Below are 23,450 nucleotides of genomic sequence, written 5' to 3'. Positions count from 1 at the left end.
TTGCTGCCTGCAACTATAAGCCCTGTGATAAAATATATGCAATTTCTGATCCAGCTAAACATGCACAGTGTAACAACTAAGCTGTGACGCCAATAATCAGCATCATTCATCCACTTTCCACAGCACATCACATCCATTATGTGGTGATTTGATGCGTTTTAACATTTAAAATGCAACAAGTGCAGAATCACTGCCATCACTCTGTAGTTGCCCAGATTAATAACCCAGCAGTTTTGATTATTATGAACGTGAGCGAGGTATGCTGACAGCTGTCAGACTCACCAGCTCGTCCAGGTTGCGCATATCCAGCAGGACTCTCTTCTGCTGCTGCTGCCAGCGGGCCAACAGCTCCGGGTCGGGCTCGCCGATGCTTTCCTTGCGACTGTACGTCCTGCTCGGCGGGCTCTGGGTCTCCCCTACAGCCTCCGTCAGGTTCTCCTGGTCCCGGATCTCCTCCTCGATCTCCTCCTCGAGTTGAATCAACATAGGGGCCAGCATACCGAATTTGGCCCCCCGGCGAGCCACCTCCAGCAGGCACAGCACAAAGTTCTTCTCGTTACACCTCTCCACCAGGTCGTTGGTCTCGAACATGAGCACATCTTTGATCCAGAGCTCCTGCCTGCACCAGCCGATGAAGTTCGACACGTTGTCTCTGGCCAAAAACGATCCCGGTATGACGTTCCTCGACTGGAAGACCACGTCCTTGCTGGGGATCCGGAAAGAAAGCGCCGCATCTGGATAATTCGCCTTGAATTCCTGGGCGGCGCGGTTCACGTTGTTGGCATGCCGGCAGAGCGCGCAGCCGGTCTCCAGACCCTCCATAAAAGTGTCCGCCGTGATGTCCAGCTCGTACAGCGTGTTCAGCCATTCAGCCAAATCCTCCTTCATGGCATACAGGTATTCCTCGCTGGATTTGAACGGCCTGATGCTTTTGGAGGCGGCAGACTGAATGTTGCTCTGATCGGCCATATTATGGGAAAATGTGTATCAATCAAGGCACGAAATGACGCACGACTGTCTCACTGTAATCCTCCACAAACAGCGTTGGGAATGGCATAACGACGCGCGGTAGGAGCTCCTAAAGCGGGCCGCTTTGACTCGCAGCTCCGCGGTGCAGCTGTGGGAATCCGCGATGGATTCCGGATGTCTGTGAGATACCCGCCTCCTTCAATGACCACATCGCGATTACTCATTCCCCTATGGAAGTCCAGACCGAAACAGAAACATGACAATTATCAGTACATGACAGCTCGACGACATGCTATCCCACTCGACGCGCTTTAGTGTGTGTGTGTGAGAAGCATCCGCACTGGCTAACAGCGCTCCGCAACGCCTCGTTTATTCATTCAGTCATACCAATTCAGAGGACGCATGGCCGATTGAGGCAGGAAGGCAGCCCCGGTCTACTGGGGCACTTTAATAATAATCCTCGTCAGTTGGAAAGGATCCGACCGTCCTATGCGCCGCCTCCTGCACAACGCGCTGAGCTGCAGTGGCTTATACATTGGAGTTATCTTATTAGAGGATCAACGGCAACTTTGTTCCCATGATGCAGCTCCTTTTCAATTGCACAGCACAGGCCAATACTAACGGCCAAAGCGTTCATTTGCATCTGACATTCGGTTGAAATTAGCGATCATTTTTATTCAAATACGGTAACTGTTTTTCTGACAGAAAGTCAAGCGAAATTAGAAACAAGGATGTTGACTGAATGCCCACTGTTCCCTTCAACGAACATGCAAATTGGAGATGATGCGAAAAAGTTTTGCTTATTTGTCTCCAATTTGCATGTTCGTTGATGGGATAATTGGGAATTCTGTGATTGCTTCTTGTAAACAGTCGATTGGGTTTAATCAGTGTGGTATTGATAATGTAATCTGTTTAAATCAGCCAGTCTGTTTAAATCAGCTGCACGCGATTGATCAGAATAGCACGAACTTTGCGTGAGATAATGAACTACAGTGCCAAATTCTGCAAATGTAAGGATACAGTCAGACAGTGCCATGAGGACTGATTGGCTGTGCATTTTCCCGCTTATTTACACTACTATTACTTAAATAAGTAAATACATTAAATAAATTAAACTGATTTGTTTAAATACCACATATTAAATACTATACATGAATAATATACATAAATGTTAGCTTAAAGCCTCCGCTAAGAAAAATATAGTCCAATGTTGAAATCGGTCTAGCAAGACGAACACAGCAACATATCATAGCCTACTACAAAATTGTTTTATATATTTCTAACTGCAATTCAATTTGCTTTTACCGTGGAATAGTTAGCAAACACATTTAGCTATCTCTTAGCCTCTACCTTTTCGTTGTTCCTCTGACCAAACGTTTTCATTTTGTTGCTTTAACTCAAACTTCTAGTCTGCGCACAAATATGCTTTCCATATACATTTAAATGAATACTGAAGGCATCTGAGACCATTTTTGTAATAGTTTGTATTTGTAGTGGTAGTAAGCGTTTAAATTCGCAAGACAGCAGCAACTAGCGAATTTAACTCGCGTTAGCGAGACCGCGGAGTAATCTTGGAGGCGAGTAAGTAGTGCCAGTATGTTTGCCGTATAAAAACTGTTGCGATTGATTGACTATCAGAATCAAGCCGTGAAATAAATATTTGTGATGACACAAATACGTGTGTTTTGGTGTTTTAAACTTAATAAAAAATGTAATACCCCAATCTTGCTCTACTCATGTTAAAGATTGTTGTAGAGCTTTAAAAATGTATCTCTCCTCAATCAAAAATAAGAAAGACTCTTAGCATGGGTCACTCTTTAAGCTCCATTGCTCAAGAACGTCCATGTTTCTTTGATTCGTATTGCCAAAAACTCTCATTGCCAAACTTTATTCAAGGCTGTCAAATTAAATGAATGTGGCTATCCAACAAGGTCTGTTCTTGTTTGGCTCCAAACCTTTAGTTCCAGGCTCACTCACACTTCTCTGCCAATGGTCTTGGTCATCATCAAATGAAAGGGACCATTCTGAATAGTCAGACAAAAGACAGACATGAAGACATCATCATGATGTTAATCAGCGTTCATTTGTCTCTTTTAAACAATCAGTTCAATAGCTGTAGGACAACTGAAAGTCTGTCTTCAGAAACTAAACTCTTAACAACCATAGGTCAAAGTCACACTAGTGCTGCTGTGAATGAGAAGGCAAAATAAAGTTTAGAGGAATAGTACCTATTTGAAATAGAAGCATCTAAATGTCATTTTTTTATAGAATATTTTTGAGTGTGTCTTATTAATATATTGTGAAGTAATGTTAATGATAGTGGATCAGAAACGATCCTTATGAGGAAGACTCAAGTGTCCAGTTCCCTCCCCTGTGTCATCCTATTTTAAGAGTCACTTTTGCTCGGATGTTTTAGCCATATATCACCAATCAAGTCAACTGCAGATTTAAATCACTCCCACTTTCCTCTAAATTTAACAATAGAGAACAGACCAACTATAAGACATTACAATTGCTTTTACACATTGTTCAGCTTTTCTTCACATTTTTCTTTCTCATCTGCATGATCCCAAAACATGATTAGCCTCTGAGAGCATAAATGGTCATGTTTTTATTTTATTTTGTTTTACTTCCTGCTCTTGTAGTTAAAGTCAGGCAGCGTGCTCTTCAATGGCTCAGGCCGGACCACTGCAGTGTGTCATTATTCCAACAGCAGCCGCAGCCAAAGGGAGGCCCTTGTTTTGATTTGAAAAGCGTTGGTTGTTCCTTTAAGAGAGCTAGACGGAGGGGAGGACACAGCAAGAGAAGGAATGAGCTCATTCTTCAAGGCCTGGATGAATCAGCTTTTCTGTGAACACATACACAAAACCAGTTCATTCCACAGCCCTCCAGCAAGTGAGCATTTGGCTCTCAGATGTCCATTAAAAAGGTTGTCAGTCAGTCACAGCGAAATGCAACTCTATGCATTAAGTTTTAATGATTGAGAATTATCTTTGCTTTGTTCAATTTCTGAGCATGATTCAATTTAGATAAGAAGTTATGGATTTTGCAAGAAGTATCTAAAGTTGGTACAAGCATCATCCTGTCAGCTCCCGCCAACACTTCAATTAACAAGAGCAATGTTTCAACAAGGTTCTTGGTGAACACATGCCAGATGCTTTGCAGATGAAGTAAAATTTTGATAACAGTCCCAAGCTTTACATGAGACAACGGTTTCATTGTTTTATAAAACCTTTAAAAGCCAGAACAGAAAACAAACCAGTATTAGTTTGCAAATGTCTTAATATTCTGCACAACTAGAGGGATTGAACAGCTTAACATTTCTTTTCCTCCAAAAATTAACTTGACACTACAGTAACAGCTCATACTTCTGAAAAATGTTGCAAATGCATGTTGATTATAAAACGGATGTTACTGGTGATCAATCCAGCAATGTTCAAACCCACTTAAAGTTTAAGAGGCTGTAATGGAGGCTTAGTCATGTTCTGATAACAGAGCTGGCATCAATATTGTACTTTACCAAAAGCCTTTGTTAGTACTTGGCAGATAAATCTGCTCTCATGCACATGGTAGTGATGGAAACAACTTGTGAAACTAGAACAAACGAGACACCTGATGGCTAAAGTCTGAATTGCACCCATTCATGTGGGTCCTGTGCAAGTTATTAGAGATACACATCTTGTTGTTTTGAAGTATTCTTTAAGAACACCTTTAGGGGTTCAAGCATGGAGCAACACGAGGCAATGAATTCATTAAAGACATGAATAGATGGCATGCATAAAGATTTTTAATTGCTGGCAACTTCAGTACACACATACCACAATATAAAAAAAGGGATCACAAAACATAGCAAAACAACTGGAGGTGGAAAAGTTTATTTTTTTAAAAATTGTTCAAAGTACATAGTTACATAGAGACATGTAAGACAGACATCACCAAAAAAAGGTGACTACAGGGCAACTGAGTATTTTAAAAAGGGAGGGGGGGCATTACAGCATACAAAAAAAAGCAACCAAAAGGTTTAACTAAAACCATTGTGTTGTACTGAAATTAAAAAGAAAAGCAAGCAAAAAAGATAGCCATATATAAATATGGAATCATAAATAAAAAGGACTTTTAAAATTGTTTTCCTCTATGCTTGATGCATTAACTCAGTAGGGTCTGTCTCTGCGCTCCTGACGGTGATCCCTGTTGGAAGAATAAAAGAAAGTCAGTATATGAAGCATCACAAGGACTAAAGCATTTCACATTCATCCTGCTATACTCACAGTAAGTGACGCTCACCTCATATCCATCTTGCCTGGCGGTCCCATGCCTCTCCTGCCCCCTCTGTCCATGGGAGGACCACCCCTGCTACCTCCTCTGAATCCACCCCTGTCCATTCCTCCACGGCCTCCTCTGAAGCCTCCGCGATCTCCCCAGCCTCCACGCATGCCTCCAGGTCCACCACGATCCATTCCCCTGCCGCCCCTCATTCCTCCTCTGCCACGATCACCTTACACATTTCAAACAAATCACGTTTTTCTGTTACACAACACAAATCTCAGCCACTGACATCACAAATGATGAGGGAAGACTTAATCTGAGTGTACCTGAAGGAGGGAAGGGAGGAGCTCCAAGGCCTTCGGGTTTTGGAGCTTTACATTGGTTACACTCCATTCTCCAGGAGAAGTTCTGATTGCCACATCCACTGTAACGAGATTTGAGATAGGCAAAAAAGTCAGAAACAGACATTAACAATGTTTTTATGCTTAATCAGCAGGTTCCATGTATTGCAAATTAGACATCAGTTTGGTTGCTTAAAGTTGCACATCACTCACGGATTGGGACATTCCCAGTCTCCAGCTCTCTTCTGCGTGTTGCCTCCTGGAGGACCATTCCAGCCCATTCCACCCCGAGGGCCACCACGAGAGGGGAAACCACCTCTCTCTCCTCTTCCCATACCTGTAGGCACACAAAACAAATTAATCACAGTATAGAAGCACATTCCACTTGAAGGGTACCTACGAGGATTTACAGACGAAGTGTTATACCTCCACGGTCCATCCCAGGGCCACCTCTCATTGGCATTCCTCTCATACCACCCATCATGGGCTTCCGGCGAGCCATAGAGACCTTTAATCTCCGGCCCTGGAATTCCTTACCTGTCATAAGAGGAACAGGAAAATGTGATAAGAGATTGAGTGGAACTGGCAGACTAATGTGAACAAAATGTAAACAGCTAATAGTGATAATCTGAAAAAGGTTTGTATAAGTTCATGTAATAACATTGAGGCGTATCCACAAAAAAATTAGAAAAGCCAACCATCGAAGTATTCAACAGCTGCTTTGGCAATAGCAGGTTCTTCATAGGACAGTGTGGCATCTCCCTTTGGTTTGCCAGAATCTTTATCTGTGTAGATGTTTATGGCTGGTTGGTTTAAACGCCGATTTATCTATGAGAGAAACAAATGATCAAAAGGACTTCAAACCGGTTCAATCAGGCACTTCAACAAATTCTTTTGACAATGATATTCAGAATGAACGATTTAGATGAGGGATGGGCAGTCCTGGGGGGCACTGTCCTGCAGAGTTTAGCTCAATCATTAAACAAATATAAATTTCAAACAATCCTTTAGACTTTTGTTAGGTTTTCAGGTGTTTGATTTGGGATCGAGCTAAACTCTGCAGGACAGTGGCCCTCTAGGAGTGGAGTAGCCCATCCCTGATCAAGATACACAGCTGCTTACCCGTATTGGTCCACAGTGCTTGAAGAAGTCGGCCATCTCGGGTAAAGTGGCATTCTCAGTGAGACCTGTGATATAGATGGTGCTGTTCTCAGAGTCCTGCTCTCCTGGATGCCCTGTGCGTTTGTGGGAGAGAAGCTGATTTAACACCAACACCACTTGTTTGAATATTTTGAACGATTCAAGAGTCTTTCATTACTTTTGAAAAATATAATGCATCCTTGCTGAATTAAGTGATTAATTTCAAGAATTTAGTTTAGAGGTTGTGAAAGGTGAAAAACAGTGAAAGGTTTACAACACATACCCATGTCACGATCCATTCCACCTCTCATTGCTCCTGGGATCCCATGGATCAAAGAAAAAGAAAAGAAATGCTATTACACAATGTCACAACTTAAAAGGCAAACCTGACAACCTGTCAAGACCAGAAAAAAATGCCGACAGTATAAAATACATTGAGAAGATGTGACCATTTTCAGGATTACCCTTGACCACAACAGATTCTCAGAATGAAATGGGAATAATAAAATGCAGAATAAAAAATAAAAAAAATAAATAAAAAAAAAGACGCTTCAGTCAAAGGACACGTCTCGACTTTTGAAGAAATCCAAATATATACACCAAATATAAAACCATCAGGACACAGTATTTATTTTTTTTGAGGGTAAAAAAAAAGTGGCACACCAAATGGAAGATTTTAAGGACACATAGGCGTGAATGGCCTCTACATTAACTCGAGTGGACTAGCCAATGGAATACGCTTTAGTAACTTACCACCAGGCTTATTGAAGCCCCCTCTGTCTCCAGCGATGCTAAACATGAAGATATGAAGGCGATATTCCTTTTAGTCTCCAACCATAGGACTTGAGTAGGAAATGAACACAACATCTCCCTCTAACTTTGCTAAGGCCTCATGTAATAATGTACAGTGTATTTTACAAACTAATGGGGCATCTTCATGACTTCTGTAATATTTTTCAATGGTATTTAACAGTTTGGTTACAATAATGCAAAACAATATCCACACAGAACCAGAAATACATTGCATTTTGTAAACCTTTGGTAAATTTGGGAAGAATTATGAAGTTAGCTTTGTTCTGGGCTGCAACCAATATAATATGCTTGAGACAAGTTTTAAATACAGCAATCCTGTTAGGTAAAAAAATTAATAAAAATCCCTTTAGCCATTTCAACCCAAATTAAACCAATAAAATGTCAGCTCTGAACACTACATATATATATATAAAAAATACATTCAAATATATAGTTAAAATGACAAATGTTTACAAAGGGTGATCAAATTATGAAAAAAGTGAATAATCTCAAATATGCTGACAAAAAAAAAAATCTAAATATTTGCTAAACAAAAAAATCCTAAATCAAGAAAGTTCCCCATGGTTCTTTGAGCTGTCGCCTTTGAAATGGAAAAAGGTACTTAGAATAAGTACTGCTGTTCTTACATCGATCTCTGACACCTGCAGCGTATAAATGTGACAAAGAATGTTAAAACAAGACCTTTGAAATGAGAAAACAGTTCACAAATGCAAAAATATTTAAGTACATGAAAATTTATCAATTTAAATATCAGAAATGTGTATAGTAGCATGCTCACCGTCCCTTGAAACATCAATTCAATTGGAACAGAAATAAGTGTTGATTTTCCTTTTTTGTTTGGTTTAGAGTCAATGATTGCTTTTTTGGAATAAAAAAAATCCCAACCGAGAAGGACTCAAAGAACTGTTTGTTTATCCATGAAATTCTTACCTCTGGTTACCAACAAAGGATATCAATTGTACGTGTCCATTAAATATCCAAAGGTTACTCCATTTTATTTAAAATGTCTATTTTTCCAGTGCTGAACCAACTCTGTTTACACTGACCCTTTTGAAACTTGATTACTTTCTGCATACTTTCAATTCAGAATTTAAATCCCAGTAAATAAGGATACAACTTAAAACCCCATAATCGTGTGCCACTGTCTGCTGAGATAAAATTCCAGTTAACGACCAATTTCTCTAAGACTTGATGTTTGCCTTTTTTTTTTAATACTTTCCCCTCATTCAAACTCAACAGCAAAGATCTTCATTCAGCCTGTTAAAACCAAAATGTAAATTTAGTAGGCAGCTTGAATTATTGTAACAAAGAAATCGAATGTGTATTAAAATACCTTGCAAACAACCTCAAATCTTTGATACACCGCCACACTTGAAATAACCGTGTTTAAAGGAAAGGCAAAAAACAGTAAACTGTAAGGGGAAAAAACCCAAATCCCCAGTCTTAAAATAAGTACATATGGATTAAATGACCCATCTTCAAAACTAGAATCGTAAGAATAACTACTGCAACGTGAGACCAAAATAAAACATCCCTGCAAAAATCTCTGTGGTATCATAAAAACCTCTACAAATCAAATAATGGTTGTATGAACTACAGCTCCACTCTTCTCAAGATGCCTGCAAATACAAACCCTGCATGCAGCGAGTGATTTCGCTCTGTGAAAAGCAATGAACAGTTAGTTACATAAAGAAAGCCTGAACTAACTTACCCCATGCCTCCGCGGCCCATACCCCCACGGCCCCGATAACCATCTCTGCCTGCTTCTCCTGGGTATCCACCCCGCTGCTGTGATCCTGAGTAGCCTCCACCCTGACTGTAACTGTCTACAGGAGAGATCACACACAGTAAAGTATCTGGCCAATGAACTTAATCTGAGGAACTGACAAGATAATGAACAAAAACATGGTAAAATGGCACAACAGTGAAATTGGCCCTTACTATATGCACTTTGCTGGTTGTAATCATTCTGTGATGCACTCTGCTGGCCGTACTGAGGCTGTGCGTATGCACTGTTCCCCTGAGGGGGGTAGGCAGCAGGTGGGCCTTGCTGAGGTGGCTGTCCATAGCTGCTCTGCTGCTGCTGCCCATAGCCTGGCTGCTGAGCCTGGTACCCACCCTGAGGCTGAGAATAACCTCCAGCCTGGGAATAGGCACCTTGGTTGTAGGCTGGCTGGCTGCTTGCACTATAGCTGCAGGACAAAAAATATGTGATTAAGAACATTTGAAAATGTGTACACTAGCGTTCAGTGACATACTTGTACATAGTTACTTTTTATTTATACAAAAAATAAATGCTATTCTATGGAATTTGTTATTCAAAAATGTAACTGTGTCCACAAAAACATAGCAGCAAAACTTCATCAGTTCAACTTCATTCACTTCGAACAGGAATAAATAAGCCTAATCCCAGACTAAAATGCTTGAGCTGTTTTAACTGAAAGCAACTTGCACTGACATATCTTAAAATATATTTCAATGCCATTGTTTTTTCTAGGACATGTTTATAAAAGCTACTTAAATGCCCTAATCGAACTTACGCCTGGCTTAATCTAAACCCTGTCTGTAAAATGGGGCTCAGACAAAGAATGAGGTCATTAGAATGTCAGTTGAATCACTACTTTCCAAAGTGTTAGTTCACCCTAAAAATTCAATAAAAAAGGAAGCTTGCAGTCATTTAAGTTACTGCCACATGCCCTTTTTTCAAACCAAGAGGAGATTTTTTTTTCCTACTCTTTTTTTTAAGAAAGAAAAAGCAAAAGTATCACAAAATGATCCCATGCAACATGTCGTATTGACAGGGTTTGGTAAAAACAAACTGGAAATGTATGTATTTAACAAAAATCCAGACCTTGGGCGTTATGTCATTCTAACTGTCATCTGACACCTGGAGTTCCAGTCTGGAGATATTCAACTCTGAAGTACTTTTTGGGATTTCACATCACGTTTTCATTCATCTTGATTTCTCACAAGTCAGAGTGAACTGCTGAGTCTCATGAATGCACACACTGCGCAGTCTTGCACTGAAGACCAATGGCCGATCAGATGACGCAAAACTCACAAGGCAATTTCGAAAGCAAGCCTACTGCAATGACAGAAGGACCTTCTTTCCATCCTAAAAGACCAAACTTAACATCTAAAGCTAGATCAGTGATTGTCGTAAAATACGTGCTTCATAACAAAGTGTTATTAAAACTGCATTAAGTCGTGAAAGAGATAATGTTCCCAGCCCTAGGACATGTGCCCCATGGGATCATTCTGTGATACTTTTGCATCTTTTTAAAGCTTGATGCTGGTCTCTATTCACTGATATTATCTGGACGAGTGCAAGCAGGACATTTTTTTATTTCTCCTTGTGCTCAGAAAGAGAAAGGGCATACTGCATTAGAACAACACTATGGCGAGTAAATATGCCTTAATTTTAATTTCAGGGTGAACGATGTCTTTCAACAGCCTCTGATCTTCCTTTTTCTACAGAAAAAAACAAGGTATCTGCTTTCAAATTAAGGCAGTATGAGGTCAGAACAGCATATGGAGATACTGCAGGAAGCTCCATAATAGCATCCTGTTGATGTGCTGCTCTAGGAGTTGGTCCAGTTACCTCTGAGGAGCGGAGGCAGCAGCCTGCTGGTTGTAGCCAGAATAGGCTGGCTGGGCTGAGTATCCGGGCTGGGAGCCATAGGAGGCCTGGGTGGCAGGGGCCGCAGTGGAGCTGGTGTAGCTGCTGGCCCCATAACTCTGTGCAGGCTGATTATAAGTGCCTGGCTGTGCCGTTCCATATGCAGCTTAAAGAGAATGATTTAACATTAGTTGTGAGAATCATTTTCTATGTGCACCTGAATAAACAGCACGGCAATGTGTACAAGAGAACCGTGCATTTAAAAAGCAGGAATTTCCAGGCCTACATTTTTTATTAATGTTTTGATAAACCAACCAATCATATATACTAATGATATACCACAGTCATGCTCTAAACACTTTCACTAAAAGGCAAATATACTTGTATGATAGTGAATAAGATCTGCCTGCAGACCTGGCGCTGCTGCCGCCGCCGTAGTTGTTGCTGCAGCTGCTTGTCCATACGAGGATCCATATGGCTGTTGTGCATACGCTCCAGCAGAGGGTGCTGCCTGACTGTAGGTGGACTCAGGTGCAGCAGCGGGTTGAGCATATGAGCCATAATCCTGTTGGGAATAGCCCTGCTGCAAAAGAAAAATTTGCTGAATTAATATTTGTTCTTTTACACATATAAACACTATTAGCTATGAGACAATCAGAATTGCCAAGTTATCAAACAAGTACAAACAGCACGTGGGGAAATTTGGAATTGCAAGCCCACTGCTCCACTATTTGAACTACAGAGCGTTTGGGCAGTTGAGGCTTACCTGTGCAGTTTGTCCATAGCTCTGAGAAGGAGGGGCAGTGTATGAGCCATACCTGTGTACAAGATGATGATTATTGATTTAGGCCAATTTATTTTATAAATAATATACTATTATTTTATTTTAATAGTTAATTGAGAAGAACTTACGACTGCTGTGCACCAGCCTGGCTGTAGCTGCTATAATCTATAGGGAAATAAATGACCAGAAAGGTTAGATATCCTGAAAACTCAGTTACAGCTACAGAACATCTGCCATTTTATTATAGTCCAATTACAATGGGAGATGCATACATGACTTGAATGGATTGTCCACCCAAAAACGAGAATTCTGTCATCACTTACCCTCAAGTCGTTCCAAACTTGTATGAATTTGTTCTACTGAACACAAATACATTTTATTTTGAAGAATGTGGGTAACCTAACAGTTGATTGGCTCCACTGACTTTCATAGTATTTTCCCCATACTATGGAAGTCAATGGGGCCCATCAACTGCTTGGTTACCCACATTCTTCAGAATATATTATGTTCGGCAGAAAAAAGCAATTCATACAGGTTTGGGACAACTTGAGGATGAGTAAATGACAATTTCAATTTTTGGGGTGAACTATCCCTAAAGCAAACACACACAAGGAAGTACAGCCCCCGCTTAATTCATCTGGAACAAAGCTTAGGCCTATATCAACAAGACAGGGTTGGTTGTTTGAAATATGAAAATATTCACAAGAAACAGGAATTCTCGACGCTGAATCAACACGTTTACATTTTGGTTTAGAAAACACGTGGTACATTTAAGAAAATTGTGCGTTTTAACGGTTTACATTTTTTTTTTTAAACTCTAAATTCGATGACTTAAAAAAATTGCATTAAAAACAAGGCTGGAAAGAAACAAATCTCTGATGTCAGTTTATTTCGAATCACCGAGAAAAACAATAATGCAAACACCAAAACTAAACATTATGTTCGCCATGTTGGCTGCGCTCTCAATCCCGCTGTTTTTAAACCACGCCTGCTACGGTTTACGACGAACGAAACAACGAGCTTATTTAAGCACTTAAAGAACAAGACGACAAGTTAATAAATATATATATTGCCGTTATATGGTATTTAGGCTCTTATTATACTATAAACTAAGTTTAAAAACCGGTTGAGTCGCGTTTTCGCTCTGTTAGCTTCAAACGACCGCCATGACCCAAAAAAACAAACTTTAGGCCGCATGCTCGAGGAATGTTGGTTATCCAAAGAACAATCTTAAATTCCAAACAATTTCTAACATTAACTTAAGTTGTAAGGATTTCTATCAGTAACAAAGCACTGAAAGACAAGAAATTTAAAACAAGAAAGAAAGGAAAAATACACTCACTCGTGACTGACGCCATCTTCCCGTTGGAGAACAGTATGCGTTGTGCGGGCAACTGTGCATGCGCAACGTGTGCGCCTGCGTGAAAGCAATATGGAACGTACCAACACACCGATTTTAGAGGGTGGCACGTATAAATCTCTGTTTGTAATTGTTATCATGCAATTTGCCTGATAATCTTTACAATTGAGTCAAACAATTATTAAACTATATAAAACAGTTTGATATAGTTCAACAACATATTATTCCATAAATATGAATCCCTCAAAACATATTCGGAGACTCCCACAAATGCGCTTGTCCGAAAGAGGAAGTTATTCGCTGTCAAAATAAAAGGGCTGGCAAATGACATTGGTATGGGTATAGCTTGGTCTTATTTGTTTATTATTTAAAAGTTATTTAAAATATATATGTATTTGTGCACCTCGTAGTACGTACACTCGTTCGTTGAAGTATTTGTAAAACAGACCTCAAGATGCTAGCGTCGTAAACTGGCAGTGAAGTTCAACTGGAAACATGAAAACCTGATACACCTGCCCTAAGCTCAAATCTAGAAAGATACTTGTAATGATTGCAACCCATCAGGTGATGCGTTTTTTAGTTTACAATGCTTGATCATCTTTTTTCGGCATGGATGTGGTTTGGATCAAACCGGCCAGGATATTGTAGTGGAACATTTGTAATAGTCATATTAATTTTGTCGACTTGGCTCTGTGGTATTCACGCCAGTCTAAGTTTAGGACCAGGCGGGGAATTTCCTGGATTTTATGGTAAGCAATACACGAATGTATAAGACTGTGATTTACATGGTAGGCGTTCAGTTCCTAATGTTTTTTGTTTATTGCAGACTTTATTTTCTACGCCTTCAGTAATGAGGAGTTGACCTCATTTCTCTACAACATCACCCTGCTGCTGTGGATCGGGCCCTGTCAGGAGAGAAGATGGGGCACTTTTGTCTTCCTAGCGCTCTCTTTTATCTCCACTGTGCTTCTTCCTCCTATTTATGGCCTCTTTCTCTTTGTTACCGGGGACGAAGCCAGCAGGGTTAGTGGATACTCAGCCACCCACCTTGCCCTGCTCACAGCTCAGTGTCGGCAGGTGAAGCAAAGAAGGGTCCTGCGCTTTGTTCCTGTCTGGTTCTTGCCTTGGTTCTTCTTGCTCCTCGACCTCTTTCTGCTTCCCAGTGCTCCAGGACTGCTGCATTTTTATGCCATTTGTCTGGGACTCAACTGTATCCTTTAAACCTCAACCCTTTTGACTTAAAGCCCCCCCCCCCCCAGATGTTTAAACCAATTTTCTCCCCAATATATGATATTTCCGATATAAGATATTTCCAGTGTTCTGCTGTATTATGACAAAGCTGCATGTTTTAAAAAAAAATTATGTTTACAGAAATTTTGGTAGTCTACCCAAAAATGAAATATCTTTTATCATTTACTCACCCTTGTGTCATTTCAAACCTCTTTGCATGTCTTTTGCAACACAAAAGAAGACATTTTGAAGAATGTTTATCACCAAGTTTTGGTTCCCATTGACTGTCATATTTTTTTGGCAATACAGTTTAATTCCGTGGGAACCGAAACCAAAACTGTTTAGTTACCAAATTCTTCAAATTATCTTCTTTTGTGTTCAAGGTTTAGAAAAACATGAGGTTGAGTAAATATATAAAATAATTTTAAGTCATCCTGCAGCCCCCTTGGATGTTTGCTGAGGCTTCCTGGTTTAGATCTACTGTTACACTAATATATTTTTGTGATATTTATTTATTGCAGTTATAAATTAATGCCCTTAATATATTATACAGACAATAATGAGTTTATTGAAATACTGGAGCAGATAGAGAGACTGGGTGCATGTTCCTGCTTGCCAAAATGGGCCTACATCCCTGTTACCTCTCGTCCACACCTGCCAGTTTACCACAACACCTCAATAAGGTTATTGCGAACTTTCTGCTAATATTTCCCATTTGTTTGTTTTTTTTCTGGTGGTTGTTGAGGAGAGACCCCTGATATGGTTGTAAAATGCTTTGGGTGTACAGTAGTACATATGAAAGCGCTATAAAATGCCTCATTCATTCATTAAATCATGTCATGCAACTAGAATAACTAATAAGCTTTATTATTATTATTATTATGTCATAGACCAGAGCCTTCAACCAGTAGATCCCAGTTGGAAGATCATTCGGCATGGCAGCATTCTGTGTCAGAGTGGCATCAGGAGCCTTTGTTGGCAACAGATTCACAGTTGTTAGAGGAGCAGATGCTGAGAGCAGGGATATTAGCATCACTCCACGATGCACCTGAAGGTTCAGCGGACAAAGTGGAAGTACCCAAGTCCTCAGTGTCCTCATTACGGTCAGTTCATAGTGTAAATTAAATGAGTGTTTCTTCATCTATAGTAATATCTTAAAAGCTTAAGTTCATGCTGTGCATCTAATCTCCTGTACATTCAGGTTGCAACAGCTGGAGAAGATGGGCTTCCCCACAGAGAAAGCTGTTGTGGCTCTGGCCGCTACAGGGCAGTTGGATGGAGCAATCTCTCTGCTTATTGATGATCAGATTGGGGAGGAGACTGTGGTCACCTCTAAAGGGAAGAAGCCATCATCATCGTCATAGCTCAGAGATACTGCTTCAAATTGAAGCTGTCCTATAGCATCGCTCTAGTATAATTCTATTACCTAAGCAAAGCATCGATCTTCAGGGTGAACTGTTACTTTGTATTTACTACTTCATGACTTTTTGGTGTGCAAGAAAAAAATCCAGTGGATTATTGGTGGTTTGGAAAATGTGTTATTTATATTATGGTATTGGCAGCTTTTATGATGTAAACCCATACTCTCTAACTGTCCCAGTGGTTGAGACATGGACGTTCCAAGAAAGCTCTCCACGGACATGGTAATTAAATACACATTATTAGATTGTCAGACCAGGAGAGTCATGTGCATATGTTAGTATTTAAGCCCTATTTTAGTCAAGTTTTTTTGGCTACAGATTATTCTTTATTAAAATATTGTCAAACATTCAGGAAGTACTAAGTATTGATAAAAACGTGGATTGTCTTAAAAAAGAAACACAACAAAGTTTATTTAGTTTTTTAACACCAATTGGTAAGACTCTGCACGCTGGCAAGACAAATTCACACAACGAGGCTAGAAATGAAAAAATACAGGTGACGTTACATGAATTGGTATACAGAATAAGGAAAACATCAATCGCTAATAATCATCTATAAATAATTAATACAACAATATTTATATAGGAATACAAAGACATAGAAAAGTATTGAGGAAGGAAACCAGTCCTATGCATGTGCATGTAACTGATGGAAAGACATGCATGAAACACAAAAACAGAATTCAAGTTATACGAGTAGTTTTCCCACTTCCCCTTGTGCTCCAGTTAGATCTTATTTAGTTTATGGACCTCTAGCTCACACAATTGCACATTTTTTATTTGATTTATTTTAGGGTTACTTAATAATTGTCCTGAACTAGAGGAGAATCCTAAAATTGAATTCAGAACCACTTAAACTCATGCTTAAACAAAAAGATTTTAAAAACATTGAAACAATTTGTTTTCACTAATTCAAATCTGGTTACAGCTTCAAAAGGGAGAGGAAATCCAAAGCCATTTTCTATTTCAACTAAATTGTCTATTAAAGTTTATACATGTTTATGTCCTTCAGTTGTCCTTTCTCTTTGAAGAACAAGGTGATTCTCTATCTACATAGTGCATTTAATCCAAGCAACAGAATATGAAATCAGTTTTTATCACTGGGGGAAAGTGTGGTGTTTGGCTGAATAGCAGAATCGTTATGTGCATTTTCCTCATTACAGTACATTTGCTGAAGTTACTATGAGCTCCTAACAGCAGCTGGAAAGACTAATAATATGGTTTTATGCTCTCCTTAAAACGTTCTTCATCTCCATCATTTATGCCATCATGTTTTGTACCCTTCTTGCCCACAATTGTACAAGCACCAATACTGTTTCTCTATATCGTATTCTAAAACATGTTTCCTTTTTTCATGTGAATCGAGTATCAAACAATAGGTTGATAAATTCCTTCTGAGACTGATTGCGTTCATTATGTCATAAGAGTGACACAACATGACGGCAAACCACAATAATTTGCCAGAGGAGAGGTGCTAGGAACCTGTGAAGTCCCATTAGAGGTGGTTAATTTATACAGCACCATATGGTCTTCCCTGAGGTGTCTCCCCCTTCTGGATTAACTGGAATACTCCAAGGCGGTTGGATCTGTAATATGTGCGGGACTTGTGTAGTTGTTGCCAGTTCAGCTGATTTACAGATAATGGAATCGAGATGGAAACGATGGCTTCACTCTTTGGAATATGCAGACTACTTCCCTCGAACCTTGGTCTCAGCAGTGATTAAGGGAGAGTTGACCCGCAAAGATGACATTCTTGCCCTCTTAATCCGGTAGACGTCTGGAGATGGTGTGCCAAAGAAGCCATCTCCTGACCCTAGATCTGGTTCTGTTGAAGGAAGAGAGAGTTAAGGCTGCTAAGTGCTAATCTGTTACTCAAAATACTTTGTAAAGTGGCTGGTGTCAGACAACTGATGAATAATAAGTCCAATGATTCAGTTCATTCTTAGAGAAGTGGCATATGTTTGTTATCGAGTTCATGGATATACCATATTGAGATGAAGAAAGGTGGCAACAGGACTCCAGACTGTAGCAAAAAATAATTGTTCCAATAATTTAAAGTCTAGTAACTGTTAGCGATAGTCGAGAAAACTTTAAAGGGTGCAAGCATATCTGATGTCCGAACAAATGACTGATTTTGTTTTCACTCCGAGATTCACAGAACAGTCTTAAACTCGCTCTAGAGTTAGCGGTTTGAATCAGATTCGCTCACTTCGAATAATTCAGAGGCACTACTGAGTTTACAATTGACTCCCTGTCTGAACCATGAGTATTTTATTTTATTTATTATTTTGATAAATGTCCAATTTAAACTGATCCAAAAATCATTACTGTGATGTGTACTTTAGGTTTGTGAAACTTAAATCAGAGTCCTGTTTTATATTTAAAAAAATAAATAATAATTCTAAAAATCATTCTAATTTATTTAAATTATATATATGAAGAGTTCAGATGCAAAAGCCTCTAAATGCCATCTGAAATTTTCTTATAGAATGATCATTTTTATAAAGCTTGTGTATTTAAGTTCAGTAATTTCACTTAAATGACAATTAATAGGTCATCTTCATTGCCATTTAAGTGAAATTATTGAATTTAAATATACGAGCTTGATAAAAATGATCATTCTATAAGAAAATTTCAGATGGCATTTAGAGGCTTTTGCATCTGAACTCTTCATATATATATATATATATATATATATATATATAATAATAATGGAACTTACTGTGCTAAACAATAAGCAACTATATATATATATAGTTGCTTAGCACAGTAAGTTCCATTATTAAGACTGAATCCATACAACTATTTATGTTAGTAAAATTAATAAATGTATTCTAAAAGTAATTCTAATATACTTTTAAAATATATAATTGCATTTTTTTAGCATAGTACATTCCATTTGTAAGGTTGAATCAAAGGGTAATTTGTAAGATCAACACTACATATATGGCACAAATATGATCATGATCACTAGAGTGACAGCATCAAATCAGAAATAGTTTATCCTAAATACAACTAGAAAACACCCTGCTTTATATAAATTAAAATGAAGGAGTAATCATCTATATACTATAATAAACATCCTTTAATCAGAGCACAGAGCAGTGACAGTGAACAAAAATCTTTGTAAAGCAATCCTTCATTTAACAAATAAGAGGTTGTTTGGTTCCTAAATACTTCTATTTAGGAACCAATTTCAACCTAGTCATTTTTGAGTCTGGAGCCCATCGGGTATTACTGTGTTTTGGTGGGTAATGATGGGTCTCCACCAATCACAGGGAGAAGTGGCTAAAGTGGTTAAAAATCTTTACTAGTAATTCAAAGGATGTTGGTTCAAACTTCAGGGGTGGTTCATGAATTGATGTTTTACTGCGGTTCCCATTATCACATTGCATGCTTGAGTGAGGCACTGAATCCGGGCTGTTGCACGGGTCTTTCTCCATAGTAAATGTACCGTAAGTCACTATGAATGGGAAAGCATCTACTAAATGCCTAGTGGTTGTGTTGCATTATACAGAAAAGCAACTTAATGAGAGGTATGGTAACTGGGAAATACTTCTGGAGTCTGGCCCTGGATGGAGTCTTTTTTTGGATTCATACAATCCTTCCTGTGAGCTGATCTTCTAACTGGCCAGGAGATGGCAGTAGTTTGACTTGCTTAGACGAGGGGAGGCGGGCATTACCTGGCCAGATGATCGCCTCCAGCAGCTGCACCCTGCGAGCCAGCAGCTCTAAGTCAGCCTGCAAGTCTTGGAACTTCTTCAAATTAAAGTCCTATCAAAGATCAAAAATTTTGAAAGCATGGTGGGGTTTGGGCTCATGGATGGCAGGTGGAGTACTTGGCCCCTGTCCTCCACCACACTTTGCTCCTCGCTCACTTTCCAAAGGTGTTGTGGAGTAAAAGATGCACTGAAATCTCTGACCCCTTGTCCTAAGTCCTTTTAAAACAGACCTAAACCTACTTCTAGCCTTCTACTCACCATGGATACCGATCATAGTCTCGAGGATTAAAACCCTCTCGGCTAAGATCTTCAGGGCCTCGCGGATTTGGTGTATCCCATCCCCCTGTGGAGATAGATACAGCCGTCAAGGTATTGGGCACAAGCCAAACAAAAGCGCTCGCCAAGATGCAAAGTCATTCTGTTAATCAATTACATTAATCTCAATCCATTACCGTAGTTAGAGGGTTAAGTTCTCAGCTCCATTCACTACGAAACTCCAGTTAACTATACATCAGATTTAGCTATGTCTGTCTAATTTCATTCATTTCTTCTGTGGCCATGCCATAAGTCTTGACAAAAAGCATGCAGGGTTTTTTTTTCAGGCCAGGCCAAAGGCTCCTTAAAGCAAATCAAGACCAAATGTTCAATCATTTTAGATTTGAACATGCATTTAACATTCCCAGTACACTCAGACTATGTTACTGAAAAAAACCAAGAGGTGAGCAGCTTTGTTCAAACTAAAGAAACATTGGAGTCATCTGGACCATTTTTGTACTTGGTTGACTATATACACACTTCTTTAGTCTTTAGTCTGCTCATCTCAAGGTAAAATATGCTCTTACACCAAAGCCACTATTATTAGCTCACACTGACATATCTATCATATACTGGTGTCCAATCAGAGCCAGTAATTAATTTCAACATAATAAATATACATTTACATTTATGCATTTGGCAGACGCTTTTAACCAAAGCGACTTACATTGCATTTCAAGGCACACATTTACATTCTTATCTATTCTTGCTTTCCCAGGGAATCGAACCCATGACCTTGGTGTTGCAAGCGCCAACGCTCTGTTTGAGCAACAGGAAAGTATCCATATAAAATGATTTCTGACCATTTTTAGTTTGTGTAATTAAGATTGGGTATCAATACAGATTTTCCAATTTAGTTCAAATGTGATTCACAAGCTCTCGGTTTGATATTTCAATTATAATCTCCATTTCCTTACTCAATTCAGGAAATTCTCATACATGATACTGTAAATTATACAGGCCAGTGTTTCAGACTGATTCAAAATGGTAACACTATTCATTTAAAGAACTAGCTCATTTGAGTAATTTGTTTCAGGAATATGTTTGCAATTCATTAAAAAGTAGAGTCTGTAGATTATTATTGTGAATCAGGCCACACTAGCCACATGGTACATTTTTTTATTAACTAAAAAAGACCTGTCTCATAAGAGTCCTTCATTTTAGGAATCAGGCTACGCTTGTCTTGCTGTTTTTGATTCACTTAAAATAATGGGTTAACTTTATTTATTTGTTCAAAGAGTCATGTGTTTGTTAATCGGACTACACTGAAAGAGTTACGTTTTTCATGCAGCCTGTGAGGTCAATACAATAGAAATTTGTTTCTTTTTATTGCCTCATATACTGTGAACAACTCACATTAACAAATCAACTAAACAACTCAAATATTAATCGGAAAATCAATATTTTTTACCCAGCCCTATTTGGAATCAAAAAAGGTGAATATCAAAAAAACTGATCTAACAAAAAAACATGGTGCTATTTTACAAGAAAATCTGCAGAAATACTTAGTCATGTGGCTTTGGTAGGCATTTCTAGAACAGTGTAAAGAACTGGTCACATAAGGTACATTCTACACCACAGTCCAAAGCTCAGGCAACACGTTAGAAAAACAGTGTTATAGATGAAGTAAGGAAAGAGTTATGTATGTCAGGCTTATGTAAAAGTTAGTGCCTATGAGAGCCGGAGGTAGTTCATCTAGCCAAACAAAATAGCAAACAATATATAATATAATTTCTTTAAAAAATACCATATTCATTAAGAGATGCAAGTGTGGCTATGGTCCAGAAACTTTCCCTATGGTATTATATGAGTGCTAGGCCTCAAAATGATAAATGTGAAGAGATTAATCTTCAAATAGTTGTATGGTCTTTGTACACTATGTATACATCTCTAAGGAGTCTATATACAGCATCTACAGGATTTAATCGAATTATCTGTCTTATGATTAATAACACACAAATGGCCCACATCTGGGATCGGCAGGCCATGCGGAAAACCATATGTCAACATGTAACCTAAGAGGCTATTAAATATAGCAAGCCTTTCACAATGGATTGAGTGTGATAGCGTAATGCAATTAAACAGAACGTTTGTTTGACTATTAATCGTTCAATGCTGCTAAACTCAAAATGGCATGTGGTTAGATGTAAGTTGAGTAGGCAAAAAGGAAGATCACAAGCAATGCAATGAGATGGGAACATGCAGCAATGCACTGTGGGATACTGAACGATAGCTGTATCGATCTACACGTCCATCCACACACCAAATCCCTGCAAATGCTAAAATGGAGCATATACACAACACACGTTTTCTTATTTCTCCTCCTCCCGTGGTTTTGATCTAACAGTTTGGTTGCTAAACCCTGCGTAATCAATTTGCAATAGTGTACTGTACACACAAAGGTTATATCAATAATACAATGTTTCCTCTTTGTCACGACAGCACAACAAAGCAAAGATTGAACTTCTCTGTGTGTTGGGTATATGCCAGAGCTGGTAGCTAAGAGACTGGTGGCTGTGAAAGGCAGCCATGGAGACAGTAACGGAAAGGAGTCAGCTTTAGAGGACAGGGGAAACACTCAAGACAGCCCCAACCACCAACCAATCAAAATAATTTCAACAACCAATCAAAAACCAACAACATTAACAAAATAATTGCACATTCTGAAGAGATTATGCCCTTGTATGCTAATCTGAGACCAGATCAGAAACCCCTAAACCCCCTTTAGACAGTAAGCCAAAAAACTTGTCTCAGATCAGTCATAAAGGGCAACCTCTTGTTCAAAAACACATGGAAACTATATCAGTGCACACAAAACCGAGACATATAATGTGCTAACAGTGAGTACTGTCAGTAAGCAATGAACAGCATTTGTGGAGCAAATCCTTTCAGTGGAGTTTTCATTCATTTGTAATTTTGCTTATAGTTCTGATAATTTTCCATAAATTTTGGATGAGAAAAGTCAATCTGCCCTAATTTTTCATGATGAAAATTACACTGATGGATTTAATGTGATTGCTGATGTTAAAACACAGATGAACGGCAGGATGAGCAATGAAAAACCTAAAACCAGGAACGACAAAAACGTCACGGCAAATGTCAAAATCTCTTACGTTCAAATCGCTCTAGAACATTGAAAAGCAGGCATAAGGAAAGAGATTATTTCCGTATTAAAATCAGTGCATTTAAACAGCTCTTAAGTGCATGACTGACATATTCCCTGCATTCATGAACTCAGGGACTGATCATTTATCTCCTTCCTGTAAAGGTTGAGCATAAGTGGGAGTGAGTGTGTGTCAAACAGGACTCCTGATGGGCTTGTCTTACCGGAAGACCTTTCTCCCCTGGCTCTCCTTTAAGGCCTTGCTCTCCCTAGGAAGAAAAAGCGTGAATAATGATCTCAGTTTCAGCCTGTTTCTCACACAAAGTTACTGTACGACTTCAGAAGACTTGTTACAAGTTGAATGGAC

General features: G+C 39.1%; 4 protein-coding genes across 10 annotated transcripts in view; 1 reads left to right on the top strand and 3 right to left on the bottom strand.

Annotated features, from left to right (window-relative positions):
* The window catches only part of gas2l1 (growth arrest-specific 2 like 1), a 33,594-nt gene extending 31,812 nt beyond the window's left edge, over window positions 1-1,782 (bottom strand). Inside the window, exon 1 of the mRNA XM_082168864.1 lies at window positions 283-1,782. Within this exon, the coding sequence (XP_082024990.1) occupies window positions 283-969 (687 nt within the window). The 5' untranslated portion in view covers window positions 970-1,782. The remainder of the gene's footprint in view (window positions 1-282) is intronic.
* A 3,046-nt stretch (window positions 1,783-4,828) lies between these two features.
* On the bottom strand, window positions 4,829-13,358 carry ewsr1b (EWS RNA-binding protein 1b). 5 transcript variants are annotated; one of them, XM_082168875.1, is made up of 16 exons: window positions 13,275-13,358; window positions 12,061-12,097; window positions 11,915-11,966; window positions 11,563-11,731; window positions 11,131-11,314; window positions 9,471-9,721; window positions 9,241-9,355; window positions 7,470-7,507; window positions 7,000-7,032; window positions 6,699-6,811; window positions 6,275-6,404; window positions 6,003-6,113; window positions 5,790-5,913; window positions 5,562-5,659; window positions 5,254-5,464; window positions 4,829-5,157 (listed from the first exon to the last, which is right to left on the bottom strand). In XM_082168875.1, exons 1-16 carry the CDS (start codon window positions 13,288-13,290, stop codon window positions 5,121-5,123), a joined length of 1,719 nt encoding a protein of 572 aa, XP_082025001.1. In that variant the 5' UTR covers window positions 13,291-13,358; the 3' UTR covers window positions 4,829-5,120. The 5 variants fall into 5 exon arrangements, with proteins under 5 accessions (XP_082025001.1, XP_082025002.1, XP_082025003.1 ...); XM_082168876.1 differs by having other exon boundaries at window positions 11,563-11,728; XM_082168877.1 differs by lacking the exon at window positions 7,470-7,507 and having other exon boundaries at window positions 5,238-5,464.
* A 232-nt stretch (window positions 13,359-13,590) lies between these two features.
* rhbdd3 (rhomboid domain containing 3) lies at window positions 13,591-16,949 on the top strand. Its single transcript, XM_082168707.1, has 5 exons — window positions 13,591-14,041; window positions 14,119-14,502; window positions 15,076-15,205; window positions 15,413-15,625; window positions 15,724-16,949. The coding sequence occupies exons 1-5, from the start codon at window positions 13,879-13,881 to the stop codon at window positions 15,884-15,886; spliced, it is 1,053 nt and encodes a 350-aa protein (XP_082024833.1). The 5' UTR covers window positions 13,591-13,878; the 3' UTR covers window positions 15,887-16,949.
* emid1 (EMI domain containing 1) overlaps window positions 16,325-23,450 on the bottom strand; it is a 65,805-nt gene continuing 58,679 nt past the window's right edge. For 2 of the 3 annotated variants that reach the window (XM_082168704.1, XM_082168703.1), the window contains exons 14-16: window positions 23,308-23,352; window positions 19,627-19,717; window positions 16,325-17,768 (exon numbers count right to left, since the gene is read on the bottom strand). In XM_082168704.1, coding sequence (XP_082024830.1) covers window positions 17,632-17,768; window positions 19,627-19,717; window positions 23,308-23,352 — 273 coding nt within the window. In that variant the 3' untranslated portion in view covers window positions 16,325-17,631. Of the gene's footprint in view, window positions 17,769-19,626; window positions 19,718-19,923; window positions 20,009-23,307; window positions 23,353-23,450 lie in introns of all 3 variants that reach the window. The other variant, XM_082168705.1, reaches the window with a different exon arrangement.

The sequence above is a fragment of the Leuciscus leuciscus genome, assembly GCF_965113295.1.
Source record: "Leuciscus leuciscus genome assembly, chromosome: 5".
In the NCBI taxonomy this organism is placed as follows: Eukaryota; Metazoa; Chordata; class Actinopteri; order Cypriniformes; family Leuciscidae; genus Leuciscus; species Leuciscus leuciscus.
This window is presented reverse-complemented; position numbering and strand designations above follow the sequence as displayed.

Coding starts and splice junctions, on each gene's coding strand:
- ewsr1b (XM_082168873.1), bottom strand. CDS start 13,334: ATGCACAGTTGCCCGCACAACGCATACTGTTCTCCAACGGGAAGATGG. Junction 11,967..12,060: donor CAGGCTGGTGCACAGCAGTC/GTAAGTTCTTCT, acceptor TCTTGTACACAG/GTATGGCTCATACACTGCCC. Junction 7,033..9,240: donor ATGGGCCGCGGAGGCATGGG/GTAAGTTAGTTC, acceptor ATGGGATCCCAG/GAGCAATGAGAGGTGGAATG.
- rhbdd3 (XM_082168707.1), top strand. CDS start 13,879: ATGCTTGATCATCTTTTTTCGGCATGGATGTGGTTTGGATCAAACCGG. Junction 14,042..14,118: donor GGAATTTCCTGGATTTTATG/GTAAGCAATACA, acceptor TGTTTATTGCAG/ACTTTATTTTCTACGCCTTC. Junction 14,503..15,075: donor CATTTGTCTGGGACTCAACT/GTATCCTTTAAA, acceptor TATATTATACAG/ACAATAATGAGTTTATTGAA.